Source organism: Cinclus cinclus, chromosome 18, assembly GCF_963662255.1.
Source record: "Cinclus cinclus chromosome 18, bCinCin1.1, whole genome shotgun sequence".
NCBI lineage: Eukaryota > Metazoa > Chordata > Aves > Passeriformes > Cinclidae > Cinclus > Cinclus cinclus.
The window spans coordinates 9881371-9898921 of NC_085063.1; the positions used below are offsets into that span (position 1 = coordinate 9881371).

At 40.1% G+C, this 17551-nt stretch overlaps 1 protein-coding gene across 3 annotated transcripts; it reads left to right on the forward strand.

The window, feature by feature from the left end:
• Nucleotides 1-155: 155 nt before the first annotated feature.
• YTHDF1 (YTH N6-methyladenosine RNA binding protein F1) lies at nt 156-14798 on the forward strand. Of its 3 annotated transcripts, XM_062505032.1 has the most exons (6): nt 251-289; nt 673-697; nt 1567-1572; nt 2142-2221; nt 6046-7572; nt 13237-13386. In XM_062505032.1, the coding sequence occupies exons 1-6, from the start codon at nt 263-265 to the stop codon at nt 13261-13263; spliced, it is 1692 nt and encodes a 563-aa protein (XP_062361016.1). In that variant the 5' UTR covers nt 251-262; the 3' UTR covers nt 13264-13386. The 3 variants fall into 3 exon arrangements, with proteins under 3 accessions (XP_062361014.1, XP_062361015.1, XP_062361016.1); XM_062505030.1 differs by lacking the exon at nt 1567-1572 and having other exon boundaries at nt 156-289; nt 6046-7649; nt 13237-14798; XM_062505031.1 differs by lacking the exon at nt 1567-1572 and having other exon boundaries at nt 203-289.
• Nucleotides 14799-17551: the final 2753 nt, after the last annotated feature.

Consider the following 17551-nt stretch of genomic DNA (forward strand, 5'->3'; position numbering starts at 1 on the left):
ACCGGTACCGGCAGCGCCACGGCTGAGCCGCGCCGCCGCCGCTTGCACCGCCGTCCCTTGAAGAGGCGCCCCGAGGAAGCGCCGGGCGGCCCCTTTCCCTCCCCCTCGGCCCCGGCCCCTTCCCCGCCCGGCCGCCGCCTGAGGGGAGAGGAGGCGCCGCCGCCGCCCCTCCGCCAGGCCCCCGAGCTCCGCGCCGCGCCGAGCGGCCCTGCCTCGTCCCCCGGCGCTCTCTGCTGAACCACGGCGGCCCTGTGCATGAATTATGTCTGCCACAAGCGTTGACCCTCAGGTGAGTGAGTGGCGAGGCGGCCCGTGGGCGGGGGGGTTCCCTGGCCTGCGGCTGGCAGGCCCCGCGAGAGTTTCCTTCTCCCCCTCGGCTGCTTTAGACCTCCATCGTTCTCCTTAACTTACCCCGTGGGCACAGCACGTTCCCGCCTCTTGGCCGGGGCCATTTCTCAGGAAGGCCGGTGCTGAGTGAGTGATACGTGCAGCACGCTGCTCCAGCCCTGGTCCAAACAAACCTTGAGATGCTGCTGGCCATTTTTATAAGTCTCTTCCACGTCCTCGGAAGCTTTGGTGTTTGCAGTGCCTATGAGAGTATAAGCGTTTTTCTAAAATTAACTTTTTTGTTTCTTTTTTTTTTTTCCGTAATCACGCGCTGTGGCTTCCCAGAGACCGAAAGGACAGGATAATAAAGGTGAGAAATCGTGCTGCGATATGGTCTCTTAAGTTGTTACTGTAACAGATCAATAGCACAGGTATCTGTAGGTGAGCAGAAATGTATCGCTGTTACTCTGTGTGGAAAACATCTAGGAATGAGGGAATGGGTGGTTTGTTTCAAAAATAACATCGACTGCCATTCATCTGAGCTTGCCTGCATCCCACTGAATGCTGTTGGATTTGTAGTGGGAAGGACTGTGGTACTAAATAATTCGTTTAAGATGAAGTAGGTTGCTGCATAAAGTCACAAGGATATCCCTGTACAATATATTTTTACCTGCTTTTGCATGCTCTGTGAATGCAGTTGTGTTGCTGCTCTGGTGTTAGCTGAAATATTTACTTAAGCCCATAAATTTAATAATTTAGGGAACTTAAAGATGGCTAACTTCTGATTAAATAATAGGCATTTCATAACTTTTCTGCTTCATTTGAAATTAATAACAAGTCATCTAAAAATGCCTTCATTCCTACTGTCTTTGCTAACAAGTATGCAACTGTTAAGACTTAGAAGGTAATAATATCCAACTCATAAGTGCTTTTTAATACCTCTTAACTGCTTTGAAATCCATCTCCCTTTATCTGAAGAAGCATTCCCTGTGTTTGTATACACTCTTTTACCTCTACTCCCCTTGACAGACTTTGCAGAAATATTCTGCTAAATTCCCTAGCTTGTTTGCTAAATACTTTATTTGGTGTAGTATTATAATTAGGTCAGCTGTTCTGTGAAGTAGGTAAACACAGCAACTATCACACCGTGTATTTGACCTTGTTTTTTTTCAAATTTAAAGCAAACAGGAGATCATTTGAAGAGGCCTAATAGCCATTTTGGGTTTCTATGTCATTCAGTAATGGGTTTTGAATGCTTATCAGACATTCTTTTATGCTAAAGTAGGACTTTATGGCAGATATCTCTGTTTTACAGATGAGAACGTTGAAACTTAAGTTTTCCTGAAAATATCAGGATACCAAAGCACTTAGCAGTCTTAATTTCATAATTAAATGTAACCTCACCTCATCTTATTTTAGCCAGCTTAAGCAGTGAATAGCACACGCTGGGAGAACTGTGAGTTTGTGTGTTCTAATTATGGGCCAGAACAATAGATGTTGTTTCCCAATCTTTTTTCACAGAATTGTTCTCAATGATGATTTTTTGTTTGGAGTTAATTCACATGACTTGTTTACTCACTCTCAGCTGTAGGATTTTTAATTGCTAATTTTTTTTTTAGTTTACTCAAACTTTGTTGTATAAGCAGTAATATAAAGACTGTCTGGGGGGGTGGGAGATGCCATCCCTTGGTCTTTTAGTGAGTCTTCCTCATTTGCAGAAGAAATATGGCTTTTCCTAAAGTAGCATAGGGTGGAACATCATTCCTGCAATGCTGCTGCTGGTGTTATAATGTGCTGTAACCCTTTTTTTGTAGTACAAAATGGTTCATTACATCAGAAGGACACAGTTCATGACAACGATTTTGAACCTTACCTTTCTGGGCAGTCAAATCAGGTTAGTGTATTTTTAACTTAGTGGGGTTTTTTGTTGTTTTTTTTTTTTTTCTCCTTAGGCATGCTGTTGGCACTCCATTCATGGGATTGTGTGGAGGGAGCAAATGCCTTAAATAGAAATGGAAAAAGAAATGACAGCATATTTTGTTACTTGGTGATACAACCAGCGTTTGTGTTCCCAAAGCTAATATTACTCTTCATCTCCAGGTGCCACAAGTGAAAATTAAGTTAATGCTCCAAGGAGCTGGAGCTGATTCCTCCTCCCATTGCAGGTTGTTGATGTGGCTGGACTGTGACAGACTGATCTGCAGTTCTTTGATACACAGTTCCTTGTGGGAGTCTGTAAATTCTCCTTTAGGCTCTCCTGATTTCTATTATTTATATAATCCTAGAAATTAATGTAGTTGAGACTTGGGTTGGATGCTCTCTAGGTACTTTGTAGAGTTGTCCCATTTTTTACACTTCAGCAAATGTTGTTTTTTCATGTCCTCTGATATTTTTTTAAGAACTAAACACATGTTAAGAGTAAGGAACTGTAATGGAAACTCTTACTATAATGTACATTAAATCAACACATATGACTAAAATACCACTATAATTGAAAGTATACTCTGAAGTCATTTTTGACTTCACATTCAGATCTTTAAAGGAACCAAAATGAAACTGGAGGAGGAAGAAGTTTTCATTCACAGATACAAAACACTATTCAGAGAGAAACACTTACCAGAGGTACATGATGGGAAGGTTAAGTGTTACATTTTAAAAGGAAATTTAATAATTCAGCCCGAAGCTGTCAGATGCCAGTGTTAGTATTGTTGACATCACTGAGCTTGCTTTCAGTCTAAATATGTTCTCCAGACTAACAATAATTTAATGTGAGGAATTCCTTCTTTTGGAGTTAACGGGCTGTGGAAGGTAGAAAAGCCTTTGTGGGGAAAAAAAAGGAAGTAAAATCTTAATTTTTAATGCAAAGTTGTTTATAAAAGAAGTCGAGGTTTTCACCTCCCTCTTGTTTTTAAAATTGTGCTTCATCACATTTTTATGTAATTTTGAGTACTTTAAACTGTGAAATATACTGAATATTTGCATAGAAAAAATAGACCCATCGATTATAGTTTTATTGTAGGAAATTTGTCTTTGCTGTCAACAAGCCCAGTTCTTAGGATTAAATAGAAAAATTGCTATGGCTATCAGAATTTCCATAATTATAATAGAAGTTTTCTTTATGAAAGTGTAGCTCCATTGACCAATTTATTTATGCTGCAGTGAAAAGCTGGCATGGCACAAGAAACAATTGTGTAGGTCCTCTTACAATTTTAAGTGGATAGTGACAGTAGCATTAATTAGGACTGTGAGATTTTGTACTGAAGACAACCATGTTGCTGAACAAAGCCTTATTATCCAGTCAGATTTATTCAGCCCTTAAAAATTACTGTACGGATGACTTTAAAAATTTTGAAACCAACTGGATATTTAAACAAATACCTCTCAAGAAATTAAAGCCCCACCTGACACAGTTAATATATTTGGCATCAAAAAGCAAATGCTGGTTCATAATATTGTGTTAAAAGTACTTATTAAGAGCAGAGAGAATTGATTCAGGTAGACTCTTCATATACAGATTTACACTCGGCAAGAAAAGCATCCTCCTGTAGAGTCATTCAGAACCAAGAGATCAGCCCTGTGGAACAGGGAATCCCCAGCAAGTAGCATATTTTGGGGGAAAGGAGATTGTTTCCTAATTAACAGAATGGTTGAGTTGGTTTTGTTTGGGGTTTTTTAATAAAAAAGATACAGAAGGGTACAGAAAGGTCAAGGGTAAGTTTGTTGAAATAAACATTCTGCTGTTACAGGGAAGAACTTCTGTCGGGTTTTCTTTTACACACTCTGGCATAAAGCCAGTCAAAATAGATTGAATGTTTGGTAAGGATGGCTGCTGAAACTTTCCTTTAATCTTGTTGGAATCATTGTGGGGACTTTACAGGCTGTGTGAGGAGATGAAAGCTGCAGGAATTGTCTAAAATCCTTTAGCCAAAATATTTCTGAGCAAAGCACTTGCTTTTCTCTAGGCTTACTCTTTTTGGTCTTAAGTTCTAAACTTGTAGAATATATGAGCATAAATCTCAGAGAACTGTTTGTATCTTGTCCCTTTCATCTGCATTTGTTTTTAGTTTTTTTCTTAAATGAACACTTCAAAATATAACACTCAGCAGTGTAGAAGTATTTCAGAATCTTTTTATGCTAAATATTGATTACTTTAGCTTGGGAGACTCAGAAAACTATGTTTTAGAGGATCATCTCATAGAAAGGTTATTTCTGTACCTCTTAATGGTAGAATTTGTGTGTAAATAAAGGCAGCTTGAACAGTGGCAGAGACTATTTCTTTTGAATCAGTAACATTGGATTTAGGCTGGTTCAATTTCTGAAGTGTTTGCAGTATTGTATGAAGTCTTGGAGGCATTGTGGTACCATTCTGTGTTTGAAACATAAGGATATTGAATTACTCTGGCTTTGGGGTGTCATGGAAGAGAGGTCATTGAAAAATGAGCAGTAAAATGATTCTGTATCAGTTCAATATTAGGCTTATTTTCAGCGAGGAGGGGATTTTACTTTTTTTATTTTAAGCTGAGAAATAATCAGATTTTTGGAAAAATGGCTGAACTTCTGGTAGTTTTCCTAGTTTTGCAGATACATTTTTCTTCTCAAGTTTGAAATCTAGCAGTTTGAAAGAAGAGTTCCTCGTCTTAAAATAGTCCTTATGAGTAAGGAAAGGCGAGCTACTGTTTGACACATTAACAGGAGATGTTGACCTTCCCACCCCCTCTCTGGTAATTGTGGTTTGAGTGTCACTTTGGAAGGTCTCCAGTATATGTGCTTCAAGTTGATTTGAAGAGGAATAAAACCCACTTTAGGACTTTGTTCTTTTGTTCTTTGTTCTTTTGCATTATTGAATATAAGAATCATATGGAATGCTTCAAAATCAGGTGCCAGCAAAGTGTTAGTGAGAGGAAAAGCTTCTCAGCTTGGTCTAAGAAACAGTTGAAGGGGTGGAAATTTCAGAGGAGGTCTGCTGGGTTATAAATGCTTGGTCTCTTATTTCATGAGTGGGAGAGATGTCCTGTTTGGAAGGACAGTCAGGAACACTCCTGCACAGTTGTAACTTTACTACTGAGGGAGGAAAAGATTTATGCAAAAGGCTGGAAAGGGTCTTTCTCCAAGAGCTGGGATGGTCTGTGTCCTGTGCCACCTGGGCCTGGAGCTGTCTCTGGTGCACCAGGCCCTGTAATGTCAGTTTGTATCTCTTACCTGTGGCAAGCTTGGCATGTGTGTCCAAAATAGTCTGTGTATGTTCTGCTGCTTGAGGTGGGGTTTTTGTTGGAGACTGTTGGCTCCTCAGAAGAATTCCATAATGAGGACTGTAACAGTATGTTACATGTATTGTCATATTAAGGTAATTTAGTCTAAAGGTTTTTCCATCTAGCTATCTAGAAATGCTAAATATACTTAGTCTGTGAGCTACAAAATATTGTTAGATATGTTCCTTGCAATAATTTGGGGTCTTGGCTACTAAATAACTGTAGTAGCATAAGTAAGATTACACGGTTTCAAAATCTCAAGTACTAACATCAAAGTGAGCCCCTAGTGCTCTGGTGTTATAAATGTCCAGGTACTTCATTTTAGCCCTGAATCCTTCATGGAGTGTGAACTAAGATCTGTCATTAGAAATTACATTACCTTGTCTCTGGTGTTCTTTTCTGTTTGGTGTTGTGGCTATTTATAGATGAAGGGTTTATTTATCTGGTGACTGTTTTTTCTCTTTAACAGAACAGTAGCTATCCATCAATGACTGATCCTTATCTGTCCAGTTATTATCCACCATCTATTGGGTTCCCCTATTCTCTCAGTGAAGCACCATGGTCTACAGGAGGAGATCCTCCTATCCCTTATCTCACCACCTATGGACAGCTCAGTAATGGGGATCATCATTTTATGCACGATGCCGTTTTTGGACAGCCTGGGGGGCTGGGAAATAATATCTATCAACACCGGTTTAACTTTTTCCCTGAAAATCCTGCCTTCTCAGCTTGGGGAACAAGCGGATCCCAAGGACAGCAGACACAAAGCTCAGCATATGGGAGCAGTTACAGCTACCCACCCAGTTCCCTGGGGGGTACCATTGTGGATGGACAAACAGGATTTCATAATGATACATTAAATAAAGCTCCTGGAATGAACAGTATTGAACAGGGAATGGTAGGACTTAAGATTGGTGGAGATGTTACAACTTCTGCGGTGAAAACAGTAGGTTCTGTTGTTAACAGTGCTGGGATGACAGGCGCCCTCTCTGGGAATGGCGGATCTAATGTAAACTTGCCAGTATCTAAACCAACCTCTTGGGCTGCTATTGCCAGCAAGCCTGCAAAACCACAGCCTAAAATGAAAACAAAATCTGGACCTGTAATTGGAGGAGCGTTGCCTCCTCCCCCTATAAAGCATAATATGGACATAGGTACCTGGGACAATAAGGGTCCTGTGGCAAAAGTTCCTGCCCCCCAACAGATACCTTCTCCTCAGTCTGTTCCACAGCCACAGCAACCAATTGTTCAACCTGTTCCAGCTCAGCCTCCTCCATTGACTCAGCCACAGTATCAGAGCCCTCAGCAGCCACCCCAAAACCGCTGGGTAGCTCCCCGCAACAGAAATGCAGCTTTTGGCCAAAGTGGAGGAACTGGGAACGACACCAACTCAGCTGGCAGTACCCAGCCCAACCCCGTTCTGAGCGGCGAGTCCCATCCTGTCCTTGAAAAACTGAAAGCTGCTCACAGCTATAACCCTAAAGATTTCGAATGGAACCTTAAAAATGGACGTGTGTTCATAATCAAGAGCTATTCTGAGGATGATATTCATCGTTCCATTAAATATTCTATTTGGTGTAGTACAGAACACGGCAACAAACGCCTGGACAGCGCTTTTCGCTCCATGAACAGCAAGGGCCCGGTGTACTTGCTGTTCAGTGTCAATGGCAGTGGACACTTCTGTGGAGTAGCAGAGATGAAATCACCTGTGGACTATGGCACCAGTGCAGGTGTCTGGTCTCAGGACAAGTGGAAGGGGAAATTTGATGTCAAGTGGATCTTTGTGAAGGATGTGCCCAACAACCAACTGAGACACATCAGGCTGGAGAACAATGACAACAAACCCGTTACAAACTCCCGTGATACACAGGAGGTGCCCTTAGAAAAAGCAAAACAAGTGCTTAAAATTATTGCTACTTACAAGCACACGACCTCCATCTTTGATGACTTTTCTCATTATGAAAAGCGCCAGGAAGAGGAGGAGGTGGTGCGGAAGGTAAACTTATTAAAAAATTTATTTTATACACAGATAATGGGGAAAATGAAATGTGAAGGCTGCTATGGTGGAAAAATGTAAGTAGGAATTCAAAATGTTTTTAATACATCTCAGCTTGATGGTTTCTTGTGTGTTAAACAACACAAATCTGATGCATATTTCTCTGTGATGGTTTCACAAGTCAATGAGTTTCAAAGCAGAAAGCTAAGCAGTAATACGGGTCAAGGACTTTATGTCCAGTTTATTGGAGTTTGATTTATTTTTTTTATCTTAAAATGGTTAATAGAAAATAGTTTCTGTTTCAGAATTGGGTTCTGCCAGTGACTGTCACTTAAGTTTTTTGCCTTATATATGAGGTGCTTTAACATTGTTTGACTGGAACTGGGCTATCAGAATTGATACCTGCATTGGTATTTGAAATTTGTACGTCACCTTTAAGAATAAGAAACCTGATTTTGTTTATTCAGTTTATCTCTCTGGAAAAGAAAGAGTTGCCTAATATTGCTGGAATAGTGCTAGAAAGAGTACATTTATGCTGCTGAAGTCACATGTATTATTTGGATAAATAAAGGTTTTCAGTTCCCAGGTTTAATCTGTCTACTAATTATTGAAGTTTTGAGTGAAGATGCAGTGAGAGAAGTCTGGGCAGTAGCTGGGAGAGTGTAGTAAAACTTCCCATACACTTTCGTGGCCCTAAGTCTATCACAAGGGATCTCTGTCCCTCTCCAACCCACAACCTCTGTGTCAAAAATGCCTTTCTCTAATTAGGCAGTCTAGAAGTAATGACCTGACAAAATAATAGGTGTCAGGATGTGTGGTTGCTACTGAAGTAACACTTAAATTTGCTTGGTGTTGATAGTGTTCCCTAGAGCTTTTTTTTTTTTTTTTTTAACCATTGCAAATACAGCATTTGTTTGACAGGCTGGTTTAGTTTAGGGTAGCTCACAGTCGTTTTAAGATGGTTTTAAAGAAAAGACTTAATGCATGTTTCTGCAGCTTAAATTTTTAAATTGCCATTTTAAAGTTTTTATTGCCATTTAAAAGTTTAGATAAAATTGCTTTAAACTATCTTCATAGATTGTACCCTTAAATTATGTGAGAAAAGGAGTTCAGTGTCTTTAAAACTTTGTGGCTGAACTTTTCCTGGCCATGATAGATGGGCATAGCTGACTTCAGGACAGCTTGAAATTGTAAGTTTTTCTCGTGTACTCCCTGTGGGGTTCCACAGGGTAAAACCTGAAGGGTTTTACTTGAACACTTCATTCCTTCAGCAGATAATTAGCAATTCAGTATTTAATGCAGCATGTATCTTGGAGAGGTGTTCCCTTGTGTTGGAGAGGGTCTTGACAAAGTGAGGCAGCCTGGGTTCCTCTGTCCAGTGTTCATGGTGTAGCGGGGTGTGATTGGTTTGGGTTTTGAATTCTGTGCCCCTGTGCTCTGCTGCCAGGGCTGGAGGGGAGAGCTGTGGGTGTTTAAGGAGAGCACTGGGAAAGTGATAACAGATCTACTCTTGCACAGATAACTCCCTGGCCTGAGCAAGATCCCAGTGGTGGCACTAACACCCAAATGCCTGTGCTTTGTAGGATCTCAGAGGGCTGATGTTTGACTATTGAGCTGATCTCATTTTGGGTTGATTTAATAAACACAACTAATTCCCACTATCTGCTCAAAAATATTCTTACCTAGGTCACTGCTTCATTTATAACAGGATCAGTGTTTCAAAATTATGCATTTTCTTTCCTCATTTAAAACAGAGGCTCTGGCTTGTATTACACATTTATAAAATAAATGATGAAGTCTAATTTAATATTTCTTAGATTCCTCTGAATAGCTTAGAAAATGGGACACCAAAGTACAGTGGGGAAGGTAATAGTGCTAGAGAGCTAAAGCAGAGCAGCAATGAAGGAATGAAAAATAACATGCTGCTTGTCATGTTGACTCCATAAAGCTTATCTGCAAAGTCACTATTTTTCACCTTCGCTGACAAAATAAATTTTAAAGTCTGGCTGACTACTGGAAGAGTTTGTTTCTTTACAGGATGTACACACAGCTAAAGTTCTTTTTGTTCAAAAGTTTGTGTTGTTGAAGTTCCAGCCTTCCAGTTAACAAAGTTTATCTTCCTATGACAGTAATTTTTGAAGAATCTTATTGCCAGTTAAAGTATCTTATAACTACTTGGCATTTTCAGATAGTTGTCTGTATATGTGCCATCTTAATTACTTTTCAGTTTGCCAGGTTTGATTCACTATACTCTTGTTTAGCTGTTAAGTCATTGACATGTTGTGCTTCCATTTCACTGCTGTTGTAATTACAAAGGGACACAGCTCTTAAAAATCTATACACGGAGAGTTTAAATGATACAATTTCATTTATACACAAATATTTAGTAGATAATAATAATAATAATGTAATCTGTGCAGGGCAGGCCACTGGCATTTCAGCTCTTTAGATGGTTCCAGTTTGTTGCTAACCAGCATTTCCATGGCTGCTGTGTGCAGAGCCAGCTCCAGCTTGTGCTGCTGAGTTTAACTGATGTAGGAGCCTCAGTGTCAGTGCCAAATCATCCAGCAAGGCTTTGGTAGGTATAATGCTGGACAAAATTCTTTCAAGTGCCCAAGATTCATCACTTTGCAGCATTGCTGAAAGAAGATACCCCTCCAGAATTGAGAGAGGAATTGGTCGTGCTGGGATTTAAGTCCAGCTTTTGATTTGCCACACCGAAATACTTAAACCCACTCTGGTGACCCAGAACCTGGGAGTAATAGAAGGGTATTGGGGTCTAGAATGAAATAGCAGAACAGTGAGTGGCATGAATTCTCACCTGACCCTCACAGCCTTTTTCAGTCAGTTCCAGAGCTGCTACAAGTGCCCATAAAGAGCTACTTCTGTCATCAAAGCTCATGCTCTGAAAACTGTAAAAAAGTTTTGATGTGAGAGATCTGCTTTTAAAAATGAAAATAGAGTATAATGTGGCATTAGTTATTAATATTCACTGAAAGCATGCCATCAGGCCCTTAACAAAGTTGTCTTCCAAAGCTTAAAAGCTTTAAAGACAGACTTGTTGCAGATCTTGGTACGTTACAGGTGACAGATGAGCTGTCAGCAGCTTGTGCTCCCAGATCTGCACCAGAGCAGATGGTCCCAACTCCTGTACTGGGCTGCTGTGCTGTCACCTCTGATCCAGGCAAGGCACTCAGCTCTAAACCTTGGTGTTATGTTGGCACAGCTGCACAGTCTTAGAAAGCTCCTGAATCACCAACATTACCAGTTCTGCTTTAGGTGATTAAATACTGAAAGGTGTTGGCTGGTGCATGTTGGCACCTGGAAATACTCATTTTCTCCTAGCACTGTGTGATTCCTTTCAGTGATGAGCTTTCTGTGAACACAGTCACAGAACTTAAAAGGATGGAATATTGTCCTTCCTCCAAAGCTCTAGTTAAAAAACATATTTTAAGGTTAATAGTGTGTTCCTGAGATAAAGAAGACATTTGTATTTTTGTGTCTGAAGATGAATGCTTTGATCCCACTGACTTTAACCAAGTATATTAGGAAAGTTGAAACTACTTTAGCCTGAGGTGAAGAAAAAAGAAGTTTAACAGGGATGAGTGTCTCCAAGATGTAAACCTCTGCAAGTTTTGTGGAAACCTATTTTCCCTCTGTCTGAAGACCATACAGATTAGTGTCCTGAAGGAGAAGTGTGCAGCTGGAGCTGTCCTGTGAGATACCAAGAGTACTCCACTGGAGAAGAGAAGCTGAAGGCTCTGGATCTTCAGAACCAAAATGAGCACAGCTTTTTGGTAGCTGCTCACAAAACTGTTTGTTCTTGCTTGCAGTAGTGCTAAGTAGCAGTCAGGAAGAGAATTTGAGAGTTAGAGCTTCTAAAAAGCAGCCATGCTCCAGAGCACGAAGAATTGTTGCATCAGTTTATGTGGTTTCAGACATTTGTAAAGAGGAAGACTCAGATTAGCCCCCAAGGGAGAAAGCAAAAAGCAAGGTAGGAGGAACTGCTTGGGAACTTGCCCAGTAAAGAGCACATTTTACTGAATTAGAGTCTGAGCTGAGTTTCTGAGTGCCATGAGGTCTCAGGTGTTAGCCTGCCTCTTTTTATGTGAGGCTAGTCCATGAGAATGGAAAGCTTCCATTTCTAAAGAAAGTGGAATTAAGGAGGTCAGTGGATGACTACACAGAAAACTAAAAGTAAGTTACATGAGGTGGCGTGGGAAAGAGTGGGCTCATTAATGTGGTAGGGCTGTAAATTCTACCACTTTACACAGCCTGTTTTGTTGATTTGGTAAAACAACTTTGCTATCTCTTACTTCAGTCTTAAATTATAGATTAATAATTCATTCTGGATTTTGTTGATTTAATTTTACTATGAAAATTGAAATATGAATATTCTGCCTGGAGGCAGAAATCAATAGATTCAGTTTTTAAAAATCTCTTCAGACTTTTATGCTGTGGCCTGCTGAAGCAGCAAACGCAGTCTTACATTTACAGTGGTTGGTATATTTGCAAGTAAGCTTTACATCACAACAGAAACAATTGTGAGATGAACTTTACACAGCATGAGTCCACAAAATAAAATCTGAAGGTGTTAGTTCAGGAGTTGGCTTTTGGTGGTGCCTGGGCTAGCTCGCAATTTCCTTTGGAATAGGATTTGGTGTCATATTCATGTGTTTAAGTACAGAGTCGAGTCTTTCCATGCCACTTGTGCAGTGTAAGCAGCAAAAATGGGGAGGCTGAGCCCTTTGTGTTCAGTGTGTAGGGATGCCTGAGCTGGGGGATGCACAGGGCTAAGGCACAGCAGCCTGGTTGTGCCCTGCACTTGTGGGGCTCCTGAAGGCCTCAGTGAAGAAGTGCCCTGTTCTGCTGGGCACTGCTCAGCTGTGCTGCTGGGAGAGCACAGGCTCACTGACCTGGAGCTCACCTGCAGGCAGCCCCCAGCTGTATCCCTTAGTGATTTTTATCTGGCTTCAGTATTTGTGATTAGCAGAAACTTTGGAAAAAGCCTCAGAGACCTTCCCAGCTTCTGTGCTGGAGCACTTTGGGACACCCTTGGGTTTTTTAGTCCAGCTGTGCTGGGTTTTATCAGACTAGGTGGAAGCACAAAACTTTTCTTCTACCTAATACTGTTTTTATTTCTTACCCCCAAGTATTTCCCAGTGCTTCCCAGAATAGTTGAACTGATAGGAAGAATTAGGGACAGAATTTCTCTGCAGCTCAAATCCCTGCTTTTACTGAATGTGACTAAACTCCAGAGTCATTTGAGTGCTTCAAAATTAGACCAGTTCTGTGGAGTTCACTAATCTGCCATCTGCTTTCTGCTCATGTATTGGTTGTGCTACTACTGCAGTAGCTAAAATAATCCAGAAAGTAGAATATTGCAGATCCTGTTTCTCCTTAGGAATGTTGGTATTTCATACCTTTCTCTGTGACCTTGGTTTGAAGTGACTGCAGGTATTCATCCAGATGTTCCACTTGAGCCTGCACTTGAAAACCTTAAGTTATCAAGTCCTTGGCTTTGTGGGTATGAACAATGTATTTATACAATGTAGCAGCATTATTTAAAATATATAATTATCTGGGATCACATTAATGCTGTTAAACTACTAAAAACTGTGCTTGTTCCTTTCACTAAAATCTTAACTTTTTTTCTCTTTGCAGGAACGTCAGAATCGAAACAAACAATAAGAATAACCATATACAGTTTGATATATATACTAGAACTGATATTAAATTCGACTATGAGAAGCAAAATTTTGCTGTATCCTGGTGCTGTATCCTGGCATCAGGACAAACTAAAGCTTTCAGCTCCAATATATCTTCTCGTGCAGGGGAAATTAAGTTGTTGCATCTTTAAGTACATTGTAGTTTATTTTTGCCCAAGTGGATCTGCATTAATTTGTATGTTTTTTCTATGTAAAATTCTGTAGAAATCATTAATAAAGGTGTGTCTGTTTTTATTTTTTTAAGTTGGTAAACAGTTATATTAACCTAATGTGGACCTATACATGAGCATACTAAAGTGTCAGTGCTTCCCAAAGACTTTATTTTGGCACGAATTATGTTCCTAGCCAGATATAGAGATTATGGAGAATACATGACAAATCTTCCTTTATCTTCCTCCCAATCCCTTTTTCTTCATGGCACAAGTAAGAAACCATGCATTGATTTTTTTTTTTTTTTTTGTCATTAAAGTAAAAAAAATCCCTCCTAAGATAACTGCACTTCAGAATTTTAAAATTAAAAAATCCCTAAATTTCTGATCACTTTGTGCAGCTGCTCTGCCTCTTTATTTATCTGTACAATTACTCTTTTAAAACTGCTGATGCGCCATGTTGGTTTTTTCTGTCCAGTAGAAAATCAAATTGTCAGTGGAATTGTTTCTCTGGAAAATATTTCCCTTTCACATTCTGTTAACCAGTGCTTCAGTGTGCATCTGTTATTCCATATCCTGCCGAGGGTGAGCGAGATGCTTTCTCTCAGCCATAATTCTGCTTTACGGTTTTTGTAGCTTAATGAAATAATAATGTGATGCTCTCGACATTGCTGGGGTTTTAAACAATGTGTTTAAACCTGTTTCAGCTTTCAGGTGTTATTAGTTAATTGCAGATCATTTTTAATCCTTCCCTTCATTACTCTCTCCCAACCCCCCCAAACCCTAATGCCATTTAAAGTTTTTATACCAATAATGCTGAGCTTTAACGTAGGAACTAATAGTACGGATAATATGATGGATTATGCCTCAGATGTTTAAAATTGACAGTGTGTATGTCTAATTTTTTTTTTCTGTTGGATGAGTAAAAAGCCTGTTTTAAGAAATTGAATTTGCTGTCATGTTTTTGTGGAGTGAGGGGACCGTCGGAGAACCTGTCACCAACTGGAGTTCCAGTTAAGCATGGAAATGGTGCTCATGTCCGCTGCTCTAGCACACTGAATCTGCACGTGTTTATTGTAGAGGATCTTTTACTATATTAGAAAGCAAGTATCTTCTGAATACTATTTACTCCAAAAGGACCTCCAATTTAAATAAAGTTTAATCTGTATCATTTAGACTTGTATTTAGAACGTATAACTCTGTCTCTGGACTGTTACTGCCTGTAAGGAGTAATGGACAGCATCAGATTAACTTTTTCCTCTAGGAGAATACAAGCCTTAATAAACAATACATATTTAGCAAGCTTGATGTCATTTTCATTTTTTCCCTACTTTCAGTTGTCTTCCTGTGTTACAATCACCCTTTATGCTGACTCCTCAATTAAATCTACCTTGAGAAGTGGTTTGCTTGCGCAACTCCGATGTTGAATGGTTTCACAGGACTCTGCAGAGGACATTTAAGCTGCTTTGACTATTCCCATTCCTCAGAGGACCTGCATCCCTGTGCAGTGGCTGCCACTTGTGCTTCCCTTCCTCCTTGTACAGCAGAGAAGCTGAGGAGAGCACTGGAAGTTGTGCTGTATCCTTGAGGAGGCAGCAGCACAGCCTTGGGTCGCCAGGGTGAGAAAAGAATTCCCAAATCCAGTGATGCTCTGACCAGCATCAGTTTCTTTTCCAGCTCTAATTGTAGTAATTTGCTTTGATATCTTTATTTAACTGACTTATTAAAGCAATTCTGTATTTTATAAACACGTTGCTATCCAGTAAAAGGACCTGCTGTTAGTTGTCAGAACACTTCCACTGGTGATTCTAGAGCCAAAAATAACTGCTGCATCTGGACCCTCAAGAGAAAAGTTAGTTACACAACTTCAGTACTTTTTTTCAGATCTAAACACTCCTTGCTGTGATATACTTGGACTTCAGGTAAATGTTTTCTAAAAAAAATAAAATTTTGGAGCCTTCAAAGTGATTGTGGGTTTCAGCTCTTTGGCTTTGTGGGCAACAGAAAACAACTTCAGTAGGAAGATTTGTTACTGGCACTGCAGTGTGGTACAGCCCTATCAGAGAGGTGGGAGAAGATTTAACAGTGGGTAAAATAATCCTGTTCACAAGCACGTTGGGTGCTTGGAAAACGGCGGTGCTGGCTGCTGGTCCTGATTTTCAATCCCCTGCCACTGCAATTCCAAGGGATGACTCACTTTTTTGTGTTTCACAGAGTTCACATTTCACTGTGAGGGGGAAGAAACATTCTTCCAGTGTCTCTTGAAGAATAACTTCATGTCACAAGTCTTGCTTATTCTTTATTTAGTCCAAGTAATAGTTCTGAAGGAATGTTCCTGTGTGCTTTTGGAATTGGTGCTTAAACTCACTCCCTAAATGAGTTGCTTTGTTTGATGTTCTGGAGTTTGAGTGACAGTAATGCTGCTGCTTTTCACTTTTAAGCCAAATGGAGCTGGTAGCACCAAATGCTGATTAAAAAGTTAAATTATTCCTCTGGTTCAATTACTGCTTGGTGATGGCAGCACATTACACTGCTCTGAAGCTGTGAATATGCATCATGAGGGGAAAAAATGTATTTGTAGGTAGTCACACCAAAAGTAGTAGTACTGAACAATTACATCTTTATGAAGATTATGTTTGTCACTGGGAGTGACTTGAGCTTGTAGAGAAAACAAAGTTACACTACACTGAGATGTGAGGGCAGCAACAGGCAGACAGAAACTCAAGATCACTTCCATATCACATCGAGCTCGTAAGGCCAGACTGATTTTTTTACTTCTCATTTTTGGGAGATGGAAATAAGGGATGTAAAATTTAAAATTCTGCTTTCTTTTTTTTCACCCTTTACACTGCTGTTGATATTCAAAGATGTGTTTCTTTACAATATACTTGATATTTCTTTGGAGAAAAAGGTATTTATGAATTTACTTGAAGGGTATTAGTGAGATTTCAGTGAAAAAGAGCAGTATTTATATCTAAGCATTAGACTGACCACAGTGCACTACAGAGCATGGGTAAGTGGTTTGCTTTTCTTTAATAATGAGGGATTTTATTTGGCCAGAGAAGATGGAAATTCCAGTAAATATAGCCATAAAAAAAAAAACCCTTGTCAGTAGAGATAGTGCAAAACTATCAAAAGAAAACTAACTGATGTAATGTTACTGCCCTTTTCTGGTTTCTGCTCCTATTGAGAGAAACTGAGAGGAGTAAGGGAAATTTAGTTAAAATAGCAGATAAATGCAAAACTAAGCACAAACATCTGATGGAGGGAAGTGTGTTTTGATGTAATGCTCCTTTTCCTGGTCTCTCAGCTACTTTGAATTCTTTATGTTGAACAATCTGTTTCCCTTGGAAAAAGCTCTGGCTCTTGCTGACAACAGTGCTCAGCATCTGCTCATTTCAGGAGAAAGCTGTTCACTATTTTTGGGAATGTGCAGGTTTTTAATTGGAATTTGTGATCCTGCCCAAGAAGAGAGCAAGCGTAGCTGGGGCTGTGGTCCTGCCTTGGCTGTAGCCTGCCTTGTCCACAGCTCCTTTGAGCAGGAACAGCTCTTGTTCAGCCTATTTTTAGAATTAAGAGAGTTGAGTCAGAATGTTGAAATGACTTAATTGGGGTGTGACTTGGCAGGGGGAGATTTTGGATTTCACAAGAAACATGGTCCAGCCTGATGGACTGTTCCACAGCTGACATGATTCCCACAGTGCAACTTCCCAGTTCACATCTCGTGGTGCTTTGACCTGATGTGAGGGTGAAGGGAAATGTCTTGGGTATGAACATTATCAATTTCACAGCTGTCCTGTCATCAGAAGGCTTATGTTGATTAAGAAAAGCTTTCAAATTGCCTGGTGCAGATGCAGCACTGCTTTGTACATGCAGTGTGGTAGCAGTCAAGGATGTTTCTCATTTCCCTGTCAGAGCATGAGCAGGGCAGGGCTTCAGCAATTCCAAGAACAGCTTTTGTTCCCTGGTACAATATGGGATTAATTTCCTTTTATGTAGGATCATCATTTCAGGGCACCTTTGTAATCCTTTGGGAAATGCTACACCCAAGAGTGCTGATTTGTGTCTCCTCATTTTGCTTCCTGTAGCATCCCTGATCTC